Raw genomic sequence first — 26,091 nt, forward strand, 5'->3', positions numbered from 1 at the left:
ATATGGTATGCTTTTGGCAATCGCAACATAAACATATGATCAATATATAAATGCTCAATTTCGTCATCTACAGCATAATGAGCAAGATTTATCTTTATGATACATTGTGAGGCTATAAAACTAATCTACGAGATCGCTGTGAGATATCGGCAAAGTAGTAGGCAAGTGAGAACTGCAATTACAGGATATGCAAATGAGATGGGAGAAATGGAGATCTAAATCCTTTTTGACAATTTCTCTTTCTTAGCAGCAGCTTCCTTTGCAGCCTCTAAATTAATTCATACACGTCAGCTACCAATTTTACATCTAAATTCAAATGAGAAAGTCTGTGGTACAACTAACCTGCAGCTTCAGCTTCTCTTTGTTTGGCAGCAGCTTCTCTTCTAGCTCTAACTTCTTGTAATCTAGCTAAATCAGTTTTAGCTTCAGTTGTTTTACCTTGAGCATGTAATTTTTGATATTTATCTTGAGCTGCTTTTTTATCTGCTGCTTCACTGAACATTGATCATATAAATCAGTTTCTATTGAAAATATCATCTTTTTTTGGTTTTAGTTCATACAATTTAACTCACCGTTCTTTTCTAGATTGTTGTACAGATGCAGGAGAAGGTTTACTAATTTGTTTTTTATTTTGTTGTTGAATTGATTTTTTTTCTTCTTCATCATCATCTGAATTTTCTTCAGAATCAGAATTAGGTTCTTTTATAGAAACGTTTTTTTTTATTTTTTCAGCTTCTGCTTTTTTTTTAGCTCTTCTTTCTGCTCTACTTAATTCTTCTTCATCTCCTTCAGGTTCAGCTAATTCTGTATTACCTAATTTTAAATTAACAACTTTCATTTCAGGTGCTAAAGCTGCAATTTCAGCTGCATGTGCAGCTGCATTAATTCCTTCATCATCTGTTTCTTCTTCTGATGATTCTTCTTCTGATGAAGATGATTCTGATTTTTCAATATTTCTAGGATCTAAATCTCTTGAAAAATGTCTTCCACCTCCTCTTGCTACCTTGAATTTTCTGCAATAGAAGTATCGGGTAATTAGTAAGATTTCGTTTCATGGTTAATTACGAAGAACGATAGTAAGGGAGTATATGAAAAGCAGTGATAGGAACTCACCCTCGTCCTCTGGATGATTTTGGTGCGCCTTCTCGACCCATGATGTCAGATTAGTGTGAGAATTTGGTAATCAAGTTCTTTTTGTGCTGTTTGCTCTCTATGTACTCTTGGGATGGAGGAGTCGCTGTAAACTGGGTGCTCTTGTGAAGAGAACGATAATTACAAAATGAAAAGGATAATGATTTACGTTATCTTTGACCATACGAGTATCAATCAAGTAGCATAAGTAGCATGTGGTGCATGCCGCCAAATCAGAATTCATTCATTATATGTATCACGTGACATGCTTCATCAACAAGCTAATAGATAAGTTTGTTTTGATATACCAAACGATTGACTGCATCTCCTAAGATCGATGAAAGAACTTGATAACTCGACTGGATACCTCATTATGTGTTCATCTCTGCATCCTTGATTCCCCTTAGACAGTGACCTACATGTCGCATCCCGTTAAGTACACACGCATTGGGGAGTTTTTCTTCGCTTAATTACATTTGATACTCTTATCCGACTTACAGGAATGTAAACCTTAATCATGTTCCATGCTGAGAAAGCCTACACTATACGTATACAGTCTTTCACAGAGTTTTAGCACGATATGTATCGATCCAAGCTATGTATGAAGCTGGTCAACCCTCTCCCTTTGGTTGTGGGAACGAGACGATATACGACGAAGAAAACCGACAAGCTCACGAAATCAAAGCTTCTCATTTTGCACCTAGTTCTGATCCTCCTTCGGATCCGGTTTACCCGCTCTTTTTGTTAAATGATGTAAAAGCACAGAGTGAAGCTTAGCTTTTGTCGATAGCATCAAACGGAAATGATTTATGCTGCTTTAGCAGTAAAAGTGGATCTACGTCTAGCAGGAGTAGAGCCTCGACTTGCCGCGACAGGACCTTCCAACAAACGTAAGAGAAGGAACTAAGATAAGGGCGATCAGTGGATCAAGAGATATTATTGGTCGAAGTTGCGTACAAAGTGTGGCAACATAATCAGCAAAGTATAAATACATGTGATGCAAATACAACAAATCTATCAATCATTCCTAAATATCCTTGGCTACAATCTACATTCTGATGACTAAGTTTACATTCCGAAAGAAATGATGTTGCTCATTGCATTTATTATGTACCTCCCTTACCACATGATTCGTTCACCAATAAACCTTGATGTTCTCCTACATTGACTGTTTCACCCTTTAATCCGGTCAAATCTCCTAACACCAAAACAGTGAGATCTCTTCCGTACTAAAATACCCAAACATATGAGCTCAAGTATTTCAACCCCTATCATAATACTCACCACACATCCAGTATCTATACCTTTACTAAATGGTTTAATATCTAAACCTCTTCCAGCTGAACACAAAAAAAGTAAAAAATTTAACATTTATTATCTAAGATGTGAAAACAATCTTTACTTACCCGCATGACCATATATTATCGTTACAGGAGAACAACCTAAATCACTTTCAATATTTGATGAATCTCCTTGAACAGAGATCGTAGGTGAACCAGGTTTTTGTCTTTTTTCAATTTTTTTAAATGATTTCTTTTGTTCTTTTTCCTTTTTTAATAAATTTGATTGTGAGTGTCCTTTACATCTTTTAATTTCTTTATTCCAAATTTCACTCCATGGTATTCCTTTTTTTCCATTTTTAGTTATTTTACCTTTTTTTTTACCTTTCATAAAAACACTTCTCATTTCAATTAAATTCCATGGAATTGTATTTTGAGGTATATCTAATAAAATTGACATTTCTTGAGAATTTCTAATTGATTCTTCATCCATACTTAATTCAGAATTTGAAGATAAAGAAATATTTGAAAATTGAATTAAAGGTTGAATTTTTGATGAAATTGATTTTGTAGGATCAAAAGGTAATAATCCTGCATGAACAACTATTGTGTGTAATGTAGGTAAATGAATTATTAAAGGTAAATCTAAAATATATTGAAATAAATCATCGGGTAAATTTCTAAAAGAAGAGGAACATTATTATAATTAGAATAAGATTGAATGAAATAATTTTGATATGATAATTAATACTTACTTAGCAATTTCCCAATGTTCACTTTTCCACTTCCAATTTTTTGGCCAACCTTTACCGTGCTTTTGCAATTCTTTCGAAGCGGAATTTTCGTCATCAAAAGATAAACTATCAATATAAGCTTGCCAATCTTTTCCACCTGCCCATTCCATCCATAATCTCCATTGAATAACAGCTTGATCATGATTACCTCTAACTCCTAGGATTTTATGATCTCTCATCCATTCCAAAACTTCATTGTTTTTAGGTCCTTTAGCTATAAGATCGCCTACATGTATCAAACGGTCTGATACAGGGTTATAAGAAATCTTGTCCATCAGTCGCCTACAATTACCCAGCTATTTAGTATACATCCATTCGACAATTAAGATCAAGCAAGCAGATGAGGAAAATTGGACACTTTCAAAAATTGTCAAAAGTCCTACTGAACCAGACTTACAATAATGGATCATATGATCCATGAATATCACCAATGAAAATCAATCTTTTATCGGAAGAGTCAATATCAATTGTTCCAGGAGGAAGAACCTTGAGCATTTTATATTGATCGAAATCTGTGGACAAAAACATTTGAGCATGTATAATCATTTAGTCTTTCAAGACATATATATATAACGAAGCCCGAATCGCACTTACCTTGTTTAGGCTTATTCAAGTTTTCAGGTGTAATTTCTTCATCCGTTTCATCATCATCAATATCATTTTCACTTGAACTGGAATCATTATATTCTTCACTTTGATTATCTGGAAAAGTAATTTGTTGATCCGATAAATTTAGAATTTCAGCATGATTATCATTTCTAAAAATATCTTTTAATCCTTCTCTTCTTCTTCCTCCTCCTTCAATTCGAATATCAACAGAATTAGTAGTAGTGGTAAAAGCCATAAATGTAATTGAAAGTATAAATATTGAAATTATAGCAACTGATCCAGCTCTTCTAATAATTAAATTTAAAGATGAATTTGATGATTTATTTTGTTCAGAAGGTGTAGGTAATAATTCATCAAGTATTGAAGGTTTTGATCGTTTTAAATTTGGTCTTGAATTTGTAAAAGATCTATGATGAGGTTGATTATATCGATGAGAAGATGGTGAATAATTTGAAGATGGAGAAGAAGGTGAACTGTTTTGATGAATTACAGGTGGATCGTATGGAGGTGGAGAAGTCGTCATATCTTACAAAGGAAAATTATCTCCTTTTAACTACGCTTTATCGTATCTGAGGAGATGAGGGACCTCTGAAACTATCTCATCGATATATCAGAAGGATACGTTTATGAACAAACTAAGAAACTCTTGAAAGTATCGAGTTGGGATATATACTTGACTTGTTTAACCGATCGGCGGTGATGACAGCATCAAAGTCGCTTGGAATAAATACCAAAACAGGGTACTCTCTCTATTTTGAGTTATCATCTACTTGAACCTTCCCAAAACATCACGATTGCATTTGAAATCTGCTCTCCTGCTCAGCGTCAGGAGAAATATGCTTGCGAACTTTTCGTTAACACAGACAAAAGCATAGAAGCATATCTTGCTAATTGGCGGAAACGCTATCTCATGAAGCACGTTTCAATATCGCAAGTTTCGCGATGACGTTAAGAGGACTAGACGGTCATCGTATAATCAATAAATCCTGTATCCCGAGTTCACATTTATGGCTTGACGTGGAAATGCAAAGGGAGTGATCAAGACGATCCACTTGTATTTGGGTATTACAAAAATATCTTGAGAGATCTATGCTATGCATTTCTTTACAATGTTTTCGAATTTAATCTTTACTACTACATCTTACGGTTTTCATAATCATCCTTTTCAAAACACCACCTAAAAAGGTGATTTTCCTTTAATTAAATCTTTATGAGTATATTTATTTTCACCTTTTTCATAATCTGCAATAATACTTCCAATTTCATTTTTACTTCTTAAAATATATTTATAAATTACTAAACCATCTAAACCTACTGGACCTCTTGCATGAGTTTTACCAGTTGAAATTCCAACTTCAGTTCCAAGTCCATATCTAGTTCCATCAGCAAATCTTGTAGAAGCATTAATAAAACAATTTGCACTATCTAATCCTTTAAACCAATTTAAAATTGAATTTTCATTTTCAGTTATAATTGAATCTGTATGATGTGAACTATGAGAATTTATATGTTTTATAGCTTCTTCAATTGAATTAACAGTTTTAATTGCTAAAGTAGGACCTAAAAATTCTGTAAAATAATCTTCTTCTGTTGAAGCTGTTACAAATTTTGAAGATTCTTTTAAATTTCGAATTGATGATAATGTATTAGGATCACATCTTAAACAAATATTATTTGACATTAAAGTAGAAGCTAATTTAGGCCAAATTGTATTTATAAGTGATTTATGAATTAAAAGTGTTTCTGCAGAATTACATGCTGCCATATAATCGGTCTAATAATATTATGATTAGCTTTGATTTTCCTTATATATATATATATATTTATGATTTTTTATGTCAGTAATTTAGTTGATCATAGAAACAAAACTCACTTTTGATTCCAAAACAACCCTTAAAGCTTTCTCTTCAATAGCAGATTCATCTACATAGACCGCACAAATACCATCTGCATGACCCATAACTGGAATTCTTGTATTATTTTGAATATTTTTAACCAATTCATTTCCACCTCGTGGCATAACTAAATCGATATATCTATCTTGAGCAAGTAATGAAGAAATCTCTGATCTTGTAGAAACTGTTTGTATAAATGTAGAAGGGATTGAAGTTTTACCAAGTGCTTCAGCAATTAAATTTGAAAGTATTGTCGATGTTTTAAGTGATTCTTTTCCACCTTTCAGTATAGCAGCGTTTCCTAATAAAATCAGAACGAAATACTTATTAGTTCATGGAATGGATAGACATGATGTGATCATGGTCATATGAAAACTTTCAAATTTTTTCACTTACCAGACTTTATAGCTAAAGCAGCTATATTAACGACAACTTCAGGTCTAGCTTCAAAAATAACTAATAAAACACCAATAGGACAAGTAACTCTATGTAAATCTAATCCAGGTCCTAATTCTTTTGCAAAAGTAATTTGACCAGTTGGAATTGGTAAAGAAGAAACATCATTTATACCTTGTAACATATTTTCAAATTTACCTAATTTTGAAAGATCTAATCTAGATACTAAAGATTTTGATAATTTCCCTTGAGCAAGTAAAATTTCTGCAGCCTATTATTTTCAGGATTCTCACTCATAAGTAAGCCTTATTATGCTGTGGATAAAGAGAATTTTAAAATAACTCACATCCATATCTTCCTTGTTCGCTTTTAAAATTTCTTCTTTCTTTCCTTCTAATACTTCTTTTATAGCTTTTAAAGCTACATCCCTTTCAGAGACATCAACTAATTGAGATTGTTCAAAAGCTTCTCTTGCTGATTTCGCAATTGATTGAGCTGCATTAGAGCTAGAACTTGATGGATCTGACATTTTGTTATCGTCTATTTGATTTTTATTGATGATAAGGATGACTATGATTAAATCTCAACATATCTTTCCGACTTTTATACTGACCGAGTCATTCATTATTCCGGGTTTAACCCGGATTAGATACTGGGGCCAAATTTGCTTCCGTTGAGAGGCAATTATGGAATATAGAAGTATGCGTTATGCAGAGTATCAATGCAATGTAGAGACATGTATATAATGCATGATCTATCTGGATTAGATGTACGAAGAAAATAATCTGCAACAGCAGTATGTATAGGGACGATTCTCTAGCAAACAGGTGTCGCTTCAATACACTTATGCTTCTTGTCCTGCCACAAGTTTCTCGCCTTTCAATATAGCTAAGTTATATCAAGGAATACAAATTAGTTGATGTGCTTCTACGTTTCATTGAATAAGTTGACTCACCACCAGGTTTCGATTCGAATCCCGTCCCGAATTCGCAATCTTTGATTTGACTTTTTTCGCCTATTCTACTATTTGAACATATAATTGTATTTTCTATTCGTGCGCTATTGTTTGTTCAAGATCATCAGCATATTAACCTTGTTTTCAGTGGAATGATACCTGGACATACTTTTCTTCAATAGTCACAAAATCCCAAAGTACACAACCTGTCAATTTAGCACCTTTACCAATATTACAATGTCTTCCAATTATACATTTCTTGATTGAAGCTCTTTCAGCTACTCTTGTACCTTCACCAATCAAACTATCTGGTGATATTTGAGATTGAGGTGAAATGGCAGGCGTTGATCCAGTAGCATCTTCGACTGATGATAGATTTTGTTTAGGCATAATCATCTTACTCGTTCCATTCATTCCATTCATACCTAACAATTTGAGGAATCTTCTATTCAGTTCCCAATATCCTGCTAAAGTATTTGCTCTAATTAGATAATCCGGTTCAGCCTCCACGGTCGGTTTTGCTTTTTGTCCTCTGCCACCTCCTGCACCTTTTTGTGGTTGAGAAGGTTCAGCTGTTGGTATAGGTGCTGTAATGATCACTTTACATTTCCATCCTACTACGTCTCTTCTTGTTGAAGCCTTTACATCCTCCTCTGGGTCAATGATCATACTGTTCAACATGGATCCATCTTGTGAGCCGAAATGGGAGCCGGATGAAGCAGGCGTTGTAGGAGGCAGTGGAGTGTGGTCTGAGGTTGGTGACGATCCTGGAGAAAGAGTGGAATAAGGGGAAGATGAAGGGTTTGTAGTTGTTGATCTAGCTAATGCTGCTGCAAAGGGATCTTTCTTGGGTGGATTGAGTACTAAACAATAGAAGATATCAGCAATTTCAGGCATCAACACATGACGCTCCACTCACTTGGTGCCCACCGTCGACCTAAACCTTTTTGCCATCCTCCTTTGATCAACCATGGAATCACCTGTTCTCGCATACTATCCAGATCTTTTGTACGTCGTGTACTCAGCAAATCAAGGACAGTCCGCCGTAAAACGTAGATATGAGCATCGGAGAGACGTGTTGTAAGTGAAAGAGTAGGATGACTGGAATTGATGAAAAAATGTATAAGCTCGGTCATTACAATCCACTGACGATGGAAAGTACGAAGGAAAGGCAAAGAACGACTGAGACCTACGAGCTTATCAAGGCCATCCTTAGGTCCAGATCGTCATTTTGTAAGTTGTCAAGCGGTTGTATGAGCAACAGTTCGTCCGTTGTCTTATCTAGCGCAACAAGCACTTTCTCTTCACCTATTGGTAATATATTAGCCAATCTTTCGCATCTATAATGAATCGAATAAGTGGACATACTATCTTTGACGGATTCTGTGGGCTCGTAGAATACCGAAGTCAGGACAGAATCAGGAGACGAACGATGTTTGTCAAGTATCGAAGTCAGAGATAATGATGTAGGTGGAGAAAGATCACAAGGTAGAAGGACAAAGTCAGTCTGTCATGAACCAATATGTAAGCAATGATTTTTGAATAATAAGGGAAAGGCAAAATCACCCTAATCCAATTTTTGAATCGTCTTAGTATCCTAGCTGTACCATCCCTACCTCCAGCTTTATTGTTAATCTCACTTGATTCTTCATCATCATCCTTTTCTCCTTCCGAGGTACGCTTGATATCTATCCTAGCTTTTGAATGAGTTGCCATTGAGTAATGCTCCGTAACATGTTCTGCGACAGAATTGTAGAATGAGGGAGGTACTATTATCAATACGTCTAAGAGAGTATGCATCAAAGTCAGCTCAGGTATATGATCGTGGAATTATCTACAATTGCAGAAACCTCACCCCTTAGACCAGCTGCGAAAATCCAATCAATTACTGAATTTATTATTGGTACATTTCCAATAGGTAATAGAGCTTTCGAAACTACGTTTGTACCTTGATTGAAAGGGTATAGACTATTCCAAAATAACGCAAGGTAAGCTTTCCAAAATAACGCATATTCCTTGATGTTGATCCCGATGTGTCGAGGTATTTGCTCGAGCGAGCAAAAATCAACTCACTTTTCACCATATCCAACCAAGATGACAGCCATAAAATCTTGATTATCTACTGCACGGCGTTTGGAAACACTTTGAGATTGGTCAAACATCACACTTGTAGACATCTTGAACTTGTTGCTCAAGATTGAAAGTCGGACGGAGGAATGACCAGATATGCAGGGATATTAGAGAAGTGACTGAGTGATATTCAATGTTGAACAATGAAAGAAGTTTGAACAAATACATTTTCGCGAGTCATTTTTTGGGTTCCCTTTTCGCGGGGCACCCAATCCCAAACTTGGTACGTACTCATATCGCTTTCGAAATGAGACAAAGAGAAGCGAACGACGACGATGGCGTTCATGGGCAAGTATGTAATCCGTGACTGCTCATAGAGGAGACAATATTTGCAGACAAATCGATATACGGATACATATGAGACACTACAAAATTCTGTCTACACTACAATAGCTATCAAGACGGGACGCTGTGCAAAGCGAAACCACCCAAGCAGCACGCAGAAAGAACATCCTATCAACATCAGATGTCAGCATCTATCTTTTCGGAAATAAAAAGCTGAACATGAGAATTTGGAGTATGATCAGAAATCGATGAATATCAACTGTTCCTTCACCCCGTCTACTTTTTGTACACCGAGACGTTTATCACCGAAGTGAATGAGATCAGGCAGTCTGTCCGCCCATCGGAATTATCATCATAATGGTGGAAGTGATTCAGAAGATTTTTCCAACAGGAGGTGAACTTACAGTAAGCTATTCCAGAATCGGTATTTATGTTAAAAGTAGGTCTAACGAACAGCAATGTATCGTCAGCACAATTATGACCCCTCTTCTCGGTAGTAAGACATGGGGAATGATAGTTGAACGCTCAGTCAAGGCTGAAATTGTCTCGCCAATCACGACGAATCGTCGGCGAATGAGGTAAAGTATGGTAAGATGTTGTATCTTCATCGCGTTCAAACGGGGTGTTTGAGAATTGATAGAATACGAGAACGAGTCAAAAAGCACTTACTAGTATATATTTTTGCTTATAGATGTTTTGCAAGCTTGGTCAGTAAAATAAGGATTCGAAGAAACAGACAATTCATTGAATCTGAAAATGCCAATTGATCAGCCTTTCCGTCTGCCATGGATTTAACGACAGTCATAAGAGCGATTGATCGGTTGATATCAGGTCATGTGTAATGAAGTCCTCTGGCTATCCGGTCCTACCCGGCGCACAACCTGACGAATAGTATCCCAATTTAACAATGAACCTAACAAGAGGTTCAAAGGTAAAGAAGGAAATCGAACAGGTCTTTAGGAGTTGGATTGTTATGGTCATCCTAGATGAGGAGCGCGCGGATTGGACAATGAGGAATACAATGAGGAGAGCAATGAGACTTGTGAATGACTTGAACGACTTACCATCTGGATTGTCATTGTATGAAAGAAGACTTAGAAAGAGGAAATGAAAAATCAACACATGAATGGGGAGAAATGAGAAGTTTGGCTAGAGTATATCTACACTGACGTGGCATTGAAACCGTCTCGTCTATATCTGATAACTTTAGATCCGTCATTCCTTGTTACTGAGTACACGTGTTTCAACATCAATTAGGTCAATGCATCATCATATTTATATTAGTTACCCTGAAAATGACCTTTTTGACCTTTTTAAAAAGTTAAACTCAAACGTCACCTTCCAATTCCAGTTCCGGAACTTAGAAATTCTACCTGATTCTTTTGACTTTCAATACAGCTGCAATTTCCATAAAAAGATTCAGTAAACATACCGAGACAGTTGAGTATAGACAAGATGTCTAGACGAGGAACTCAAGCTCCCTTAATCAGCAAGTCAATGTTTGACGTGCTAGGGGATGATAATGAGCACGAAGAGGAAGAAGAGGAAGAGGAAATTGAAGAGATTCCAGTGTGAGCTATTGTCCCATCACACCTCATGGCTTCAAAACAGCTCATTTAATTCTCCTATAACTTGCAGAACTAATGCTGCCGGTACTACCGCTCCTACGGAACCTTCTGCTCCCCTTTCTAAATCAGCTAGGAAGAGATTAGCTAGATTAGCATCAAAATCAGCTGAGACCGCCAATTCTGCCATTGAAAGTGCAAAACAAACTGTTGAAGCAGTGACTGAAAGTTTACCTTTACCTGCAATTCAGCAGAATGGTGACAAGCCGGAAGAAGGGAAAGAGCTTGACAATGCTATCGCACCGGCTCAAGAAGAGGAACCAAAATTGAATGGACATCAGGAATCTGCTTTCCCAACTTCCGCTTCGACAGAAAAAGTCATAGATGGAAAGAAAGAAGATGATTTGCCCAAATCTACGGAAGCCGTTTCGAAAGTCCCTACCACTCCAAAATTCCATCCAACGTTACCTGAGAGTCTCCCTCAACATACTGCGAACGTCTTGCCCTCAAATAGAAAAAGGAAACAACCTCAAGATTTCGAACCTTCAGGACCTGGTAATACACCTACTCCAACCAGTCCATCTAAATTAGGTGTGAAATTTGAAGATGGATTAGCACCTGGAGAAGGTGAAGAAGGTGAAAAGACCATCTCTACTCCTCCCAAGAAAGCTTTACTTCCTCAACTTCCTGTTGTGAAAAAGGATAGAAATGTTATTGAAAGGACGACTTGGACATTCATCATGATTGGTGGTTTTATCGGTAAGCTTTGGCGCCGATGACTATTTTCCGGTGAAAGCTGACATATACCACCCCAGGACTGCTATGTATGGGTCATCCATATATGATTTTATTGGTTATGCTTTGTCAGGCTTTAGTATACAAGGAGGTCACTGCTTTGTTTGACTTGCGGGATCGTAAGTTACAAGGAACCCCAAGATATACAAGGACGACCTAGCTCATCGAGTGTTCCTGTCATTAGATGGCGCAAACAAAGTCGAAGTAGCAAATGGCGAAAAGGGAGACAAATGGAGTAAAACCCTCAACTGGTGAGTCGGCACATGGTCGGACACGTAAAAGCACCACTCGAGCAGAGCTGAGCTCTCCCTTGATTGACAGGTACTTCTTCGTTGTCTGCAACTACTTCCTGTATGGTGAATCCATCATATACTACTTCAAGCATATCGTCTTTGTAGACGCATATTTCATTCCTTTCGCCAGGAACCATAGATTCATTAGTTTCATGCTTTATGTCGTTGGTGAGTCACCCATTGTACAGATCCTAATGGCAACCATACTTATATAATATGATCAGGCTTCGTTGGATTTGTTGCAAACCTACAAAGACAATATCTGCGTCAGCAATTCGCCCTCTTTTGCTGGGTGCACATCTCTTTGTTGCTCATCGTTGTGTCCAGGTACGTATAGCTGTACTACAATGCGGGAATCGGCAGCTGAACAAATGATATAATATAGTCACTTCATCGTCAATAACATTTTGGAAGGCTTAATATGGTTCTTCGTACCCGCTTCTTTGGTCATCTGTAACGATGTTATGGCTTACGTTTGCGGTGAGTTAAACATTCGAATTGCAAAGAGGATAGCCCCGTTCTGAGGCCGTACATATCATAGGAAAACTGTTCGGACGAACACCTCTCATCAAGCTATCTCCAAAGAAAACAGTAGAAGGTTTCGTAGGGGCATTCATCTGCACCCTTCTATTTGGTCTTGCCGTGAGTTAGTCAGTATCAATGTCTGGTTCAATCAGCTGATAACGCATTGTGAAACAGTGGGGAACTTTCTTCATGAGATTCCCATATATGATTTGTCCTGCACGGGATCTAGGCACAAACGTCTTATCCCATATCACCTGTAGACCTAATCCTGTTTTCGTTTGGAGAGACTTCGAATTCACGGGTCCCGCCAAGCAGGTTCTATCAACAATTGTAAGCTATGTCGATTGTAACGATGTTTGAGGAGAAGCTTACATCATAATATAACTAGCTCGGTCATGCCCCACCAGCGATCCCCTATGCACCTTTCCAGATTCACGTGCTTGTCATGGCCACCTTTGCCTCTCTCGTAGCTCCTTTCGGAGGTTTCTTCGCTTCCGGATTCAAAAGGGCTTTCAATATCAAGGATTTCGGACACTCGATTCCTGGTCATGGAGGTATGACTGACCGAATGGATTGCCAGTGAGTTCAGCCCAGTTTCCTCGAAGTCGTTTCCGATCTAAGCTAATTAACGGACTCTGTAGGTTCATGATGGGTTTATTCTCATACGTGTATTATAGCTCTTTGATTAGAGTAAGTCGGCTGTCTCGCCTCACGAATTACAAGCTGACAGCCAACTTCAGATCCAATACATTACTGTCGGGTCAATCATGCAGACTGTCGTAACATCATTGACGGCGTCTGAGCAATTGGAGCTTTTGGCTGACTTGAAGAGATTCTTGGAAGGGCAAGGTCTCAAAGCGTAGACAGGGGTTGGGATGGACAGCATAGTTGCATAGAATAGTAATATTCAATAATGAAAAGTAAAACATGTGCATGCATAAACAATATAGCAATATGCTCTAGATTTGTTCAGTATTTGTCCGGTGCAGCGTTGATTTATTGGTGATATATATAAAATGATGAAATTGACCTCCACCTGGATAAGTTTGTTTACGCGAATTGAATGTTCAACATGACGAGTAATTGAAGTGTAAACAATTCTTGAATTCTTAAGTTGATTCTATCATATGAAATGACTCTTTAATCAATAAAATCAGTTTGAAAATATTTTAGTTCTTGTCGTTTTTGTCTTTTTTGGGTGTGGAAATGCCTTCTGATACTTTAGAATTATTTCAAAATTTACTTTTAAAATTAAAAATACCTATAAAAATTGAAAAAATTGAAATAATTCCAACAAATTTAATATTATTAATAATTGAAAAAATAATTAAAAAATAATTAAATAATATACCTTTAAAATATAAATTTTATAAAAATTTTGAAAATGAATTAAATTTAATTAAAATTTTATTAGGTATTTTATCTTATGATTTATTAGAAATAGAAAAAATTGATTTAAGTTTAATTAATCCTTTAAATATAATTAAAGGTTTTAAAAAAGAATTAGAAATTTTAATTTTGTGTTTAATTTTATTAGCTAAAAAAAATGGTATTATCATTATTATTGTAAAAGAATCAAATTCATCTGAAATGATTAATAATAATGAAATACGAATTGATAATGAAGATAATAAATTATGGAATAAAGAAAATTCACTTCCTATTCCTATACAACCTGATAAATCATTTTCACCAAATATGAATATATCAACTTTTCTTGAAAATCAGCAGATTGATTCAAATCAAAATGACTCTATATCTTCAAATTGGCTTAATAAAAATAATGAAGAAATTAATTTCGATAATTCAATGGTTTCCGATGAATTCGATCCTTTTCTTACACCTATACATCAAAAGTTCATTCAAAGTCATCGTGCACAGAGCCTCCAATATCAAGAAAACAATTTGATAGAGGATTCAGATAGATCAATGGAAGAAAATCATGAAATGACATTAACAAATTCTCAATCTCATTCAATGTCTAAAACCATTTCAAGTTCTTCAAGTGGGAAGACAGTCTTACAACTTATGTTAGAGGAATTCGGTTTAAATCCTGGATAATCCATAATTATAAAGTGGTATAAGAAGAATCAATTTGATCTTATTCGGATTAAGAGAACCGTGGGTGAAAAATCTCCTCATATATATATATATACACAAAATACATATAGAATATGCTAATGCTACAATTTTGTTTCTTCTCGGTAGATTAGGCGAATGAAATAAAAAAACACCATTACCTCTTTAAAGCATTACTTAATGCACCTAACGCCCCGCCTTTCAAGACTTTTTCAGCTTGTCTAAAAGTCAAACTGATCCTCGTATCCCTCTTTGCTGTCCATTCGCCCGTATTTTTTAACGAATCAATCACCTCTGCATCACCAAGTAATTCCATATTGGCAATTTCCACTCCTCCATTGGCTTTCACTATGCGGTCTTCAGAAACCGAATCCGAGAGAGTTCGATGAACGATAGTATCTTCTTCTTTTGACGATATGGAATGTAAATGCGAAGTATACAGACTTGACTTTAGAATCAGAAGAGATCTAGGCATTAGTAGTAGATGAGCTAAGGGTATAGCAGCTATTGTCTTTCCGCTTTCGGTATCCGATTCAACTTGAGATGTCATAGGTGGAGAAGGTTTTGTTGGATTTAAATAATGATGTATATCTAATATTGTATGGTAACCTAATGAGAGTGTAGCTACTAGTGGTCTAAATGCTGGACCATCTTCATGCGGCTGTAAATTTATGTATATCAGTATAATTTTATCGTGAAACTGAAGAACAGTATAGAGAAGCAAAAAGATTGATTCACTGATATACCTTGTCCAGGTAAATATTCATTTACCAATACTTGATTTATATCTAATCCCATCTTTTCTTTTCCTTTTATACTACCGTCTCTTAAGAGAGATTCAATACGTTCAATTATATCAGGACTGAAAGGTATTCAAAATTCTAGCATTGTCAATTATATATATCTATTTTTTCTGACAGATAGCGTGTTTCGGCTCACAATGAGGTTAAAAAATCAGGTATAATTTCAGGTAATAATATACCTTTTTTTGACATTGTTCCTCCTATATCAAAATAGATTGGTAAGCGATAATAGCTATTCGAATTTTGCTTATAAAGGCATACCCCAATATTGTAGTCTATTAAAAATTTCAATGTCAATATGAAGTCGTATAGGATTTCGTCTTGAGAGCCGAAGGTTAACTCACCTTCTACCTGTACCTACTTTTCTCCATTTTGGTTGAGGTGATTCTTCCACTTTTCTTAAAAGGTATTCTTCTTCTTCTTTCGTTATAAAATCTGGAATACTATATAAATATCAGCTTTTATTATGGCAGCTTGGATCACCCGGATGCCTTAGGCAACATAGAGATCAAGAATAGGACATTGATTATGCTTACTAATAAGCTGCCGGAGGCACATTTTGAATTCTGAAATGTTCTATTGGTGGAAACTCTCTAACAAGCGGAGTACCTTTGTCATTGTCATTCTCATTCTCAACATCGCTGCTTATTTGGTCATCAAAGATGGGTATAGGCATTGTAGTCAAGAATGTATGCTGAACTTTCTTTACTCTGTCAATCCGTACGAATCTGAGCGGATCTATTGTTAACGCTACAACAAAATGTCGAAATGAAAACAAATAAATATTTACTAGTATTTCTCGATTGTAAATCGACGTCATTTTGATAAAATGGTGACAACGCGTAAGGTAACGTAAAACAGTTAAAGATAAATACGACACTCCACGTTGAGCAGATCATATCTCTTCTTTTCTTTTCCTCTCTTTCTCTCAGGTTTCATCTTTCAGATCATTCACATTCAAGGTACATCCGACTACATATATCGATAGCTACGCTCAACAATAAGAGATCATTTACAATGGAGTGAGTCTTATTGTCTTCTTAAAGCCCGTCTCCCCAGATCATCCCTTCTCGCCGAGAAATTATGTCAGAATCGTTTCAATCAAACTGACATATTTTGATTTATAGTGCAATAACACATAAAATAATTTCTCTTTTACCATATAACATCCAAGCTGTCATATCAAATCCACCATCTTTATCAAATCCTCAATCATTTATACCAATCTTTCAACTTTTATTACCATATACAAAATATATTTTAATCTTTTCATCAATTTATATAATTTATTCATTTTTAACTAATATATTTGGAATTTTTTCAAGATTATTAAGATTTGGAATAAAAATTGGTCCAATTATAGGTTTAATTGCTTGGTTAATGAATAATTCAGGTCAAGGTTCTTTAGAAGAATTAACTAATTTAGTTAAACAATATTTTGGTTTATCTAGTAATAATAATAATAATAATGGAGGATTTGGTGGATTAAGTCCAGGTATAGCTAATTTAGCTAATTTATTTAATAATAAAGATAAATCTAAAACTACTAATTCAAAATATAAAAACAACAAAAATAATTATAGAACAGATCCAATTTCTTCAAGAACTAGAAATTCAAAAAAAAGTGAAAATCCCGGTAGTGCAAGTGAAATATTTGAAAATTTAGTTAATGAAGCTACAAAAGAAGAAAATGTAAATTATGTTCAAGATTTCGTTAAAACTTCTTTAATGAAAGCTGCAGGAGTTGATTGGTTATTTGGTAATGGAAATACTGAAAAGAAAGAAGAAAAGAAGAAAGGGTGGACTCGTTAGAGAAATGCAAGGTGAAGCGCAATTTTCGTCGTTTCCCTGCGTGATCCGTTTTAATTAAGACAACAAACCAATGGGAAAATACTGGGAAATATGTGAGGGTCTGGGAATACCAGGGTGACCTTATGATCAAAGCGAGAGAACAAGGATGGGTATATTAGGAAGAAACACCTGACAAATTGAACTAATTCATCAACAAATACCGGAGTATCATGTACAAATAAACGAGTATATTGCGAATTCATTCAATAATATTTATATATGAGAAGTATAATGCATAAACATAGGCAAGTACAGTAAATTTATCAATACAATCTCCTCATTCCGTCCGTTTGGTCTCATACGAAAATCTATTCCATCTATTGCGAGGGCGTGACCCAAGATTGTCTTCTCATCTTACTCGATAGCCCTTTGAGCTTTCCATTTGACCAAGATCTTTTGACCTTCTTCTTCTACAATTCTCCAAGCTTCTTCAACATCTGAGAATTTGGTATGTACACCACCCATAGCTATACGAATAACGTACATATTTCGTTCTTTACTATGTAACATGGTTTGAGTTAAAAATATATCACATCTTAAGTCTAAAGCTTTAAAAAGATCTTGATTCATTAAATTCAATTCATCATCATCTAATTGTATATCTTCTTTCGATGAAATAGGATTCAGTCTAAATACTATAAGTGTCAATGAAGGTGGAGTTACAATTTCAAAATTAGATGATTCTTTAATGATTTTTTCAAGTTGTTGACAATGATCAATACCCTAATTATTCCAGTAATTGGAATCATAACTTTTCAATTCCGATTTATATATATTATGTATAAAAGACACTCACTCTTAAAAGATGTTCTTGAAATCCTTTAATACCAAAACTTCTAAGTACAAACCATAATTTAATACTTCTAAATCTTCTACCTAAAGCAGGTTGCCAATTTCTATAATCAATTACAATTCCTTGATCTGATTCTTTACTTCTTAAATAACTTGGTGTAACATCTAAAGCTTTTGTTAAATCTTTTCTATCTTTTATACAAAAAATTGAACAATCAAATGTAGTTAATCCCCATTTATGAAAATTTGTACAAAATGAATTTGCAAATTCATTTACTTCATTTAATTTTAAATTTTTTCTATAATTTGGTAAAGCATATGCAACACCTGCCCAAGCTGCATCAACATGTAAAAAAGTTTTAGGATATTTTTTTTTAATTAAATTTCCAATTTCTTCAATTTTATCAATTGCACCTGTTGAAGTTGTTCCAACAGTTGCATAAATTAAAAATGGAATTAATCCATTTGAAATATCTTTATCAATAATTTCTTTCAAATTTTGACCTGTAAGTGAATAATTATCTTCAATTGAAACTGGTACAGCTCGAAAAGGTAAACCAAGCATAACAGCGGTCTAGTTGGATTGATAACTTCATTAAGCAAACCATTTGTCTTGAGATTATTTAGTGAACATACCTTAGCAGCAAGACTATGAGTTTGAGTACTTCCATAAATTACTAATTTTTGACTATATTCATTTCTTATAGATTCTGGTATTTCAATTTCACCATAATCAGAAGGTTTTACACCATTTTCAACAGAAAGGTATCTTAAAGCTTTTTCTCTAGCTGCAATACCTGCTGTAAAAGCTGAATCAGATGCTGAACCCTAAAATTCATTTACCGTTAAGAAAACGAAATGACTTTTTGTTTTAATTTCCAAAAGAATTCGATGTGACGACTTACCATTATTACACCACCTCCTATTCCTGAACTACCCCAAAACATTTTATCAAGTCCAAGTAATTTTGCAGTCCATTCAACAACAACTTGTTCTAATTCTGTACATGCAGGTGAACAAATCCACTAAAAGTTATTTTTTTTTTTTAATTAGCTTATATAATTCTTGCTCAAAAAGGTTTATAGATTATTCAATAAACTTACATTAAAACCAGGATTAGCTACGCTAGAAGATAAAATATCCGCAATCATACATTCAAAAGTAGAATTTGATGGAAAATAAGCGAAAAAAGAAGGTGATTGCCAATGTGTTATACCAGGTAATATTAATTTATTGAAATCTTTTTGAATTTCATTAAAATCTTGTCCATTTTCAGGTGCTGATGCTACATCATCAAAAATAAAATTATTTATTAAATCAAGATGAAAGAACAAATAGTAGCAAAATCAAACTAACTTGGAAGTTGATCTATTAGATAACCAGGTTGTACTTTGGCTTTTACAGGTATAGTTCCATTTTGAAGATTTGTGTAATAATCACATATTGAGTCTACAGCTGCGTAACCTATGTCGACATCGTCATTGAGCGATGCTAACAAATTACAGAGATTCACAAGTATGAGAACTGACCAGCTTTTCTGAATCTAGACAACCACCAATACAAAAGCGGTTCAGCGTTGTTGTTGTCAAGAGGAACGGTAGAATTGACTTACTGTTCAATGTCCATTTTTTCAGTAAATATACACTATTTCACTGCCAGTCCAGTTCGAATTATACCGCAGATATTGTGAAAGGTGGATACATGAGAATGGGATGAATAATATAAAGACAAATTGAGGTCTCAAAAACCAGCATTATACATGTTGAAGACTTAATAACAATTATACCTGGAGATGTATTTCATGACGAGCAACCTTCGGCATAAGCAAAGAATGATTGGCGAGATAAGCGGATGAAGAATTCGTAACGTAGCATTTGAGCAATTCCGGATCCCGGTTCGCTGTGATAGGTGTATACTCTTACATTTCCTCTTTTGCTTGCATATGCATTCAACTTCTGAGAATATGGGTCATCCTTTGTATCACGGCCCGAGTGAATGGTCAATTAGGTTTGTCAGATTCGTAGACGGTTGACACTTATCCCACAGCGGGAAACTAAATCCGCCATTTATAATGCATGATCAAAACAAATCACAAGCATATTTAATCATTATGAGAACAAAAGAAGTAAAACATAAGGACTAAGCCTTATCCCCATACGAGTGATGCATTTACTCGTCAGAAACATCATCCAAAGCAGAGATCAAAGGAGAGAAAACGGGTTGACCACGTTTCTTGTAGAATGCAACAACCTTCTCAGCTCTCTTGGCAATACCTTCGGGAGTGATGTCGAACTTTTAACGACGAAAAGCATCAGCATGTGCGGAACAACTAGAAATCAATAAACAACGCTGAACTCACCTTCTTGTATACTTGGTCGTAAGGACCTGAGGCACCCCAAGCTTTGAGACCGAAGTGATCGTGAGAGTATTGACCCCAACCAAATGTGGAGTAAGCCTCAACGGAAAGGATAGGAGCACCTGATGGAAGGACAGAAAGTCTGTATTCTCTCGATTGAGTGTCGAAGACCTCGAAACATGGGATGGATACTAATCTGGCTTTGATACCCTTTGATTTCAATTGTTCAACGGCACCGAGGGCCAATGGTACTTCAGAACCGGTGGAGACAATGGTGACGTCGGCATTCTCAACTTCTTCAAGTACGTAACCTCCCTTTGCGGCCTTCTCAATGGAAGAGTTGGCGAGTTGAGGCAAGTTTTGTCTGGAGAAGGCGAGAACGGATGGGGTATGTTGAGAAAGAATGGAGACGAGGTAAGAAGCGGAGGTTTCGTTACCGTCGGCAGGTCTCCAGAAAGCCAAGTTGGGGATAGCTCTCAACCAAGCAGCAGTCTCAACCGGTTGGTGAGTAGGTCCATCCTCACCTAGACCAATAGAGTCGTGGGTAGCGATTTGAAGGACTCGAAGGTGGGAAAGAGCGGAAAGTCTGACGGCACCAGCAGCGTATGAGACGAAGTTCAAGAAGGTAGCACCGAATGGAATAAGACCACCGTAGGCGGCGATACCGTTACAGATGGCGGCCATACCGTGTTCTCGAACACCGAATCGGAAGTATCGTCCAGCGTATGAACCAAGACCAGTTGAAGGGTGTTGGAAGTCCTCAGCGTTCTTCCATCGGGTCAAATTGGAACCAGTCAAATCGGCAGAACCACCGACCAATTCAGGAAGGACTTCAGCAAGCTTGCTGATGGTGGTTTCGGAAAGTTTTCGGGAGCCGACAGCAGCGTCAGAGGTGGTGTAGGTGGGAAGGGCTTTCTCCCATCCTTCTGGAAGTCGTCCCTCAACTCGTCGCGTGAGTTCAGAAGCGTCTTTAGGGTATTTTTCGGAATATTGCTTGAAGAGGTCCTTCCATTCAGCCTCGGCCTTAGCACCTTTCTCAGCGGCAGCATTGTAGATGTCGTAGGTCTCTTGAGGAACAGCGAAGGTCTCTTCTGGGTTGAAACCGAACTTCTTCTTCAATTGAGTGATATCGTCTTTTTTGAGGGGAGCACCGTGAACATCGTGACCACCTTGTTTGAGGGAACCGAAACCGATGGTTGTCTTGAGGTTGATGATGGTTGGTTGATCTTTGGTCTTTTGGGCTTCCTTGAGAGCAGCTTCGATGGCAGCGATGTCACTAAAATTGCGTTCAGTAAAATGGGCGTGCGATATATAGAGCTGAACACGACTCACTCGTCACCTTTCTCAACATGGAGGACCTCCCATCCGTAAGACTTGAATCTTTGCTCAACGTCCTCGGTGAAGGAGACAGCGGTATCACCATCAATAGTGATTTCTGCAAAAGAAGGTCAGCAACCGATGATGCAGGAATGTGAAAGGTTGTTGACTCACTGTTATCATCGTAAACAGCAATCAAGTTACCCAATTTCAGGTGACCGGCGAGCGAACAAGCTTCTGAGGCAACACCTTCTTGAAGACATCCATCACCGGTGAAAACTAAGATGACAAGCTTGACGTCAGTGACTGAGATCTCGCTTAAATTTGCGATAAGACGAAAAAATTCGAAAGGTAGATAGGAGACGTACCGTAGGTGTAGTTGTCAATGAGGTTGAAACCATCCTTGTTGAACACAGCACCCATGTGTGCTTGGGCAATAGCAAGACCGACGGCATTGGAGATACCTATGGCGCGAATATCTAGTCAGCGTGGTTCTGAACGAGACAATTTAATGAAAAAGAAGGACTTATTCACCCTGACCAAGAGGACCGGTGGTTACTTCGATACCGTCAGTGACACCGAGTTCAGGGTGACCAGGGGTGATGGAGTCGATTTGTCTGAAGGATTTAAGGTCATCCATGGATACCTTGTATCCAGCAAGGTGAAGGAGGATGTATTGGAGGGCACACCTGCAAGGTAGGCGTAGGGTTAGCATTTGTGACAGATCGCACAAACAGATGCATTGAGCGGGCAAGCCACTCACGCATGTCCGTTAGAGAGAACGAATCGATCTCTGTTGATCCATTTAGGGTTCTTTGAGTTGAATCTCATGAATTTGCTGAAAAGAACGTGGGCAACGGGAGCCATACCCTGTTATTCAGGCATTAGCAACGAGTTTACGCGGGTCAATGGAGATGAAGACTCACCATGGGAGCACCAGGGTGACCGGAGTTAGCCTAGACATCAGACAAAGAACGTGTAAGTGAGCCTTTGTTGTTTCAAGGGGCGATGCCGCAATGGACGGGAGCTCACCTTGCCAACTACATCGGCAGCGAGGGCTCGGATAGTGCTGTAGAACACAATTATCAGCTCGCGTCCACCGTCCAGCGCAAACCCAAGCAGGAATTGTAGTTCGAGGCAGTCCACGTCCGCATATGAAGCAGTCGGAGCTTCTTAACAATACTGCCAATGGGTGGTACCCGAGTGGAGCTTATGATGTGGATTGAATCCCATTACTCACTTGATGGCAACTTGATCGTTTTGAGTGAATCCAGACATGTTGTCTCTGTTATACAATTGAAGATATGAAGGGAAAAGATGAGAATATGAAAGATGTTTTGATTAGGTAAAAAGTTGAAAAGATGATAGATTGGTGGACGGCAGGATGGATGGATGGATGTTGCTAGTGTCATTTTTGGGGGAATACGTCTCATTCAACTTGGATTTCAGGGTAATCTCAATATTATTATTCCGCAACGGTGATTTCCACTTTTTCAATACTCATCCCATCATTCAGGGTTTGCAAATCATCTTGGACCGCTCATTTCACTTTTATATCAGCCGGCCCGACTTCCGATGAATCTTGATCTTTGCTTTAAGCTTGTAAACCCCGCTCCGGTATAAAACGCATTTAATGAAGACAGGTAAAAGATATAATGTAAACATAGGCCCATCAAATAAATCATCATATCGAGAGGATACTGCAATGAAGATTAAGATAACCTCGAATAGATCGTTGATGACGACCATAAAGCTCAAGACATAATCGCGCGTATCTGTCTCTGAAAATATCTCGCTCAGATCGTCCTTGACTGTTTTGACATACCTTCTTAGCAGGGATTTGTATTTGATACCGGTACTGCAATGCCGAGAGTGGACATTCGGGTCTTCCGTGTTCTTTGTTACCTGTACCGTCTCCTCCCGTCTTTCTGTCTCCTTCCCCTCCTGTCTCTTTCTGAATGATCACCAGATCTCTCATCTTTCCGCCTTCGTCCCTTTCTTCCTCGCCTGCTCGTCCACCTAGACAACGATCCCTTCTTCTTGGGCTGTGTTGACCTTTCGAAGCCACTCCTCTCATTCATATTGAAAAGCTTATCAGCGTATCTTTTTGTCCTGGATCTCTTCACTTTCGGCTTTGTGTTTCGTACTGGTATTTGCATTTGGTTTTCATCTTCTTCATCCTCATCTTCTCCATCTTCTAAGAATCTAGCTAATTGAGTTTGTCTTTTCATATGGAAATAGAATGAGGGGAGACCAGATAAAAGAAACGTAAGGGTTAATAATACGCATGATACGCCTGTAACTGTCACAGCTTGTCTACAGTATTTGAGACTCATGAGCTCAGAAGCATTTAACATCGGGAGACTGATCATGATGACGAATGGTGGAGATCATAATTTTGCACTTACCCTGATACAATTTTATGGCTTTTCAGGTGATTTTGTACGCTTGTTTTCAGAGATCTATCGATTATGTACTAATTGAAATTTCAGCGTAACGTCAACATCTGGCAAAAACGAAAGTCGAGCGATCATAAAAAAAGCTTGTATGACTTACAGTGATAAGGCAAAGTGTGTTACCGGTCAATAAAATTCCATGCTCGAACCAACCACTTTCTACCTATATACACAATCAGGGGTATGTTCGGTACTTTGACTGACAAATCGAAACTTACAGTAGGATTTTTCGCCTTTATGGTCCTGTACAACATCAAAACCATAGGTATTATAGCAGTCATAGCGATCACCATAGCTATAAAGATCGTTAAGATTTTGAATGAAATGTAAGGTTACGAAAGTAGGGATTGACTCACTGATACCATGTAATATTAGTCCGTGTGTTAGGAGAAAGTTGAAATCATCTCCAGAAGGAGCGCTCGATCTATCTCGCGTCATCAAGATAAAAGAAGTGAGAACAAAAAGGATCAATTGACTTACATAGATTGTTCACCTAATAGCTTATCCAAGTCAAATAACATATTTTCAGTTGAACAGATAGTTCTAGCACAAGTATAATTCAGTCTCCACAATCATAAAATGTGGATAATACCATTATCTTCAAATACTCACTCGGTTTTTGAGATATCTTGTAAACACCATCCCCACATGTTCACACTCAACCAACCTCCATCTGTCAAGCCTTCTTCTTCTTCATCCATTATTCTCCTGGTCAGAGTTGCATTATAGGATATTCCAATATTTTTGCCTTTAGAAGAAATCGTGCCCCATTCTTGTGAAGATAAATGTATTTTGACAACAGACCAATTTGTTCTCCATGAAGGATTAGAACAAGTTATAAGGTATAATAAACAACTCGGAATGATAAATAACAAAATTATGCTAATTCGCCAAATTATTAATTTCTTTTTAGGTATTGAAGGAATTTTGAATCTTTCATTATCTTCTGCATTTTCTATCTTCTCCTTATGTTTGAATTTATTCTTGGATTTTCTGGTCGAGGGGGGTGTCAAGCCAATATCAGATTCTTCGTCCTGTATTGATCGTTGTGGTCTATTGGGGTTATATGCGGACATTATAAGTTATATAGTCAGATTATAAGGTCAATCAATTACATCTTTTTATTCACGAGCTATCAATACTCAGGAAAGTGTTCCGGTCAGTGTGAGCAACGCAATTATGAGTAAAATAGCTGATCTTATTTAGTCATTGTCAAAGGAGTGCTGTTGAGTATGATAAAAAAGCGGAGACATCAAGAAAGGATCGTTTGTTTAATGGTGCATTACATATTGATACACATTCTACTCGAGATATATGGGACCTAATCGTAAATCCCATTAGTCGTCCAGAAATAAGAATAGTTCTACACATTAAGACATACCACGAACGAAGAGTTTGATCTATCTTAAGGACTAGCTTCTGCACCTGATCCTCCACCAGCAGTAATAGGTCTAGCATGTTCAACAACAAGTTTAGGACCTTGAAACATTCTATTTACTTCTGCAGCACGTTTAATAATTTCTAATTCTTTTTGTTGTTCTGAAAACCATTTTGATAATTCAGTAGGATCAATTTGTTTAGCTTGAATTTCTGATCCTGCAGAAGGTGATAAAGATTCTAATATAGGTTTGAAAGCTAAATGAGTACGACGTAAAAAGTAATTATGAAAATTATATGAAGTGAATCTGTTTGATGTATTTTGGAAAGCAGAATAAAGCGATTGAACTTCTTTGAGTGTTGGTGCTGGTGGCATTCTAAGGTAAGGTTAAAAGATAATCAATCAG

The 26,091-nt window shown here is 36.8% G+C and overlaps 12 protein-coding genes across 12 annotated transcripts; 3 read left to right on the forward strand and 9 right to left on the reverse strand.

Moving 5' to 3' along the window:
- Window positions 1–215: 215 nt before the first annotated feature.
- I206_101690 (uncharacterized protein) lies at window positions 216–1,154 on the reverse strand (the record flags this gene model as incomplete). The annotated part of the gene is made up of 4 exons (XM_019158047.1): window positions 216–268; window positions 343–494; window positions 573–1,013; window positions 1,114–1,154. 4 exons carry the CDS (start codon window positions 1,152–1,154, stop codon window positions 216–218), a joined length of 687 nt encoding a protein of 228 aa, XP_019008660.1.
- A 1,083-nt stretch (window positions 1,155–2,237) lies between these two features.
- On the reverse strand, window positions 2,238–4,337 carry I206_101691 (uncharacterized protein; the record flags this gene model as incomplete). The annotated part of the gene is made up of 6 exons (XM_019158046.1): window positions 2,238–2,360; window positions 2,416–2,471; window positions 2,538–3,091; window positions 3,167–3,487; window positions 3,603–3,717; window positions 3,800–4,337. 6 exons carry the CDS (start codon window positions 4,335–4,337, stop codon window positions 2,238–2,240), a joined length of 1,707 nt encoding a protein of 568 aa, XP_019008659.1.
- Window positions 4,338–4,991: 654 nt separating this feature from the next.
- On the reverse strand, window positions 4,992–6,634 carry I206_101692 (glutamate-5-semialdehyde dehydrogenase; the record flags this gene model as incomplete). Its single annotated transcript, XM_019158045.1, has 4 exons — window positions 4,992–5,588; window positions 5,688–6,010; window positions 6,106–6,376; window positions 6,452–6,634. The coding sequence occupies 4 exons, from the start codon at window positions 6,632–6,634 to the stop codon at window positions 4,992–4,994; spliced, it is 1,374 nt and encodes a 457-aa protein (XP_019008658.1).
- A 315-nt stretch (window positions 6,635–6,949) lies between these two features.
- Window positions 6,950–9,237, reverse strand: I206_101693 (uncharacterized protein; the record flags this gene model as incomplete). Its single annotated transcript, XM_019158044.1, has 9 exons — window positions 6,950–6,993; window positions 7,061–7,164; window positions 7,230–7,923; window positions 7,980–8,161; window positions 8,254–8,368; window positions 8,429–8,567; window positions 8,627–8,844; window positions 8,916–9,028; window positions 9,134–9,237. The coding sequence occupies 9 exons, from the start codon at window positions 9,235–9,237 to the stop codon at window positions 6,950–6,952; spliced, it is 1,713 nt and encodes a 570-aa protein (XP_019008657.1).
- Window positions 9,238–10,930: 1,693 nt separating this feature from the next.
- Window positions 10,931–13,516, forward strand: I206_101694 (uncharacterized protein; the record flags this gene model as incomplete). The annotated part of the gene is made up of 12 exons (XM_019158043.1): window positions 10,931–11,046; window positions 11,114–11,799; window positions 11,856–11,954; window positions 12,020–12,086; window positions 12,157–12,296; window positions 12,353–12,455; window positions 12,514–12,608; window positions 12,670–12,770; window positions 12,828–12,983; window positions 13,042–13,232; window positions 13,295–13,343; window positions 13,394–13,516. The coding sequence occupies 12 exons, from the start codon at window positions 10,931–10,933 to the stop codon at window positions 13,514–13,516; spliced, it is 1,926 nt and encodes a 641-aa protein (XP_019008656.1).
- Window positions 13,517–13,566: 50 nt separating this feature from the next.
- On the forward strand, window positions 13,567–14,714 carry I206_101695 (uncharacterized protein; the record flags this gene model as incomplete). The annotated part of the gene is made up of 2 exons (XM_070202438.1): window positions 13,567–13,573; window positions 14,068–14,714. 2 exons carry the CDS (start codon window positions 13,567–13,569, stop codon window positions 14,712–14,714), a joined length of 654 nt encoding a protein of 217 aa, XP_070058539.1.
- A 175-nt stretch (window positions 14,715–14,889) lies between these two features.
- On the reverse strand, window positions 14,890–16,211 carry I206_101696 (uncharacterized protein; the record flags this gene model as incomplete). The annotated part of the gene is made up of 6 exons (XM_019158041.2): window positions 14,890–15,393; window positions 15,471–15,594; window positions 15,672–15,735; window positions 15,797–15,810; window positions 15,880–15,978; window positions 16,072–16,211. The coding sequence occupies 6 exons, from the start codon at window positions 16,209–16,211 to the stop codon at window positions 14,890–14,892; spliced, it is 945 nt and encodes a 314-aa protein (XP_019008654.2).
- Window positions 16,212–16,552: 341 nt separating this feature from the next.
- Window positions 16,553–17,347, forward strand: I206_101697 (uncharacterized protein; the record flags this gene model as incomplete). The annotated part of the gene is made up of 2 exons (XM_019158039.1): window positions 16,553–16,557; window positions 16,663–17,347. 2 exons carry the CDS (start codon window positions 16,553–16,555, stop codon window positions 17,345–17,347), a joined length of 690 nt encoding a protein of 229 aa, XP_019008652.1.
- A 393-nt stretch (window positions 17,348–17,740) lies between these two features.
- Window positions 17,741–19,804, reverse strand: I206_101698 (uncharacterized protein; the record flags this gene model as incomplete). The annotated part of the gene is made up of 7 exons (XM_070202439.1): window positions 17,741–18,109; window positions 18,183–18,752; window positions 18,815–19,006; window positions 19,084–19,203; window positions 19,282–19,463; window positions 19,535–19,710; window positions 19,791–19,804. The coding sequence occupies 7 exons, from the start codon at window positions 19,802–19,804 to the stop codon at window positions 17,741–17,743; spliced, it is 1,623 nt and encodes a 540-aa protein (XP_070058540.1).
- Window positions 19,805–20,347: 543 nt separating this feature from the next.
- On the reverse strand, window positions 20,348–23,129 carry I206_101699 (transketolase; the record flags this gene model as incomplete). Its single annotated transcript, XM_019158037.1, has 10 exons — window positions 20,348–20,470; window positions 20,538–21,810; window positions 21,867–21,969; window positions 22,026–22,130; window positions 22,220–22,315; window positions 22,386–22,540; window positions 22,615–22,721; window positions 22,778–22,807; window positions 22,884–22,920; window positions 23,092–23,129. 10 exons carry the CDS (start codon window positions 23,127–23,129, stop codon window positions 20,348–20,350), a joined length of 2,067 nt encoding a protein of 688 aa, XP_019008650.1.
- Window positions 23,130–23,752: 623 nt separating this feature from the next.
- On the reverse strand, window positions 23,753–25,383 carry I206_101700 (uncharacterized protein; the record flags this gene model as incomplete). The annotated part of the gene is made up of 7 exons (XM_070202440.1): window positions 23,753–24,167; window positions 24,260–24,327; window positions 24,408–24,470; window positions 24,526–24,602; window positions 24,664–24,731; window positions 24,788–24,850; window positions 24,920–25,383. 7 exons carry the CDS (start codon window positions 25,381–25,383, stop codon window positions 23,753–23,755), a joined length of 1,218 nt encoding a protein of 405 aa, XP_070058541.1.
- A 329-nt stretch (window positions 25,384–25,712) lies between these two features.
- Window positions 25,713–26,060, reverse strand: I206_101701 (uncharacterized protein; the record flags this gene model as incomplete). The annotated part of the gene is made up of 1 exon (XM_019158035.1): window positions 25,713–26,060. The coding sequence occupies one exon, from the start codon at window positions 26,058–26,060 to the stop codon at window positions 25,713–25,715; it is 348 nt and encodes a 115-aa protein (XP_019008648.1).
- Between the last annotated feature and the right edge of the window lie 31 nt (window positions 26,061–26,091).

Source organism: Kwoniella pini, chromosome 2, assembly GCF_000512605.2.
Source record: "Kwoniella pini CBS 10737 chromosome 2, complete sequence".
Lineage (NCBI taxonomy): Eukaryota > Fungi > Basidiomycota > Tremellomycetes > Tremellales > Cryptococcaceae > Kwoniella > Kwoniella pini.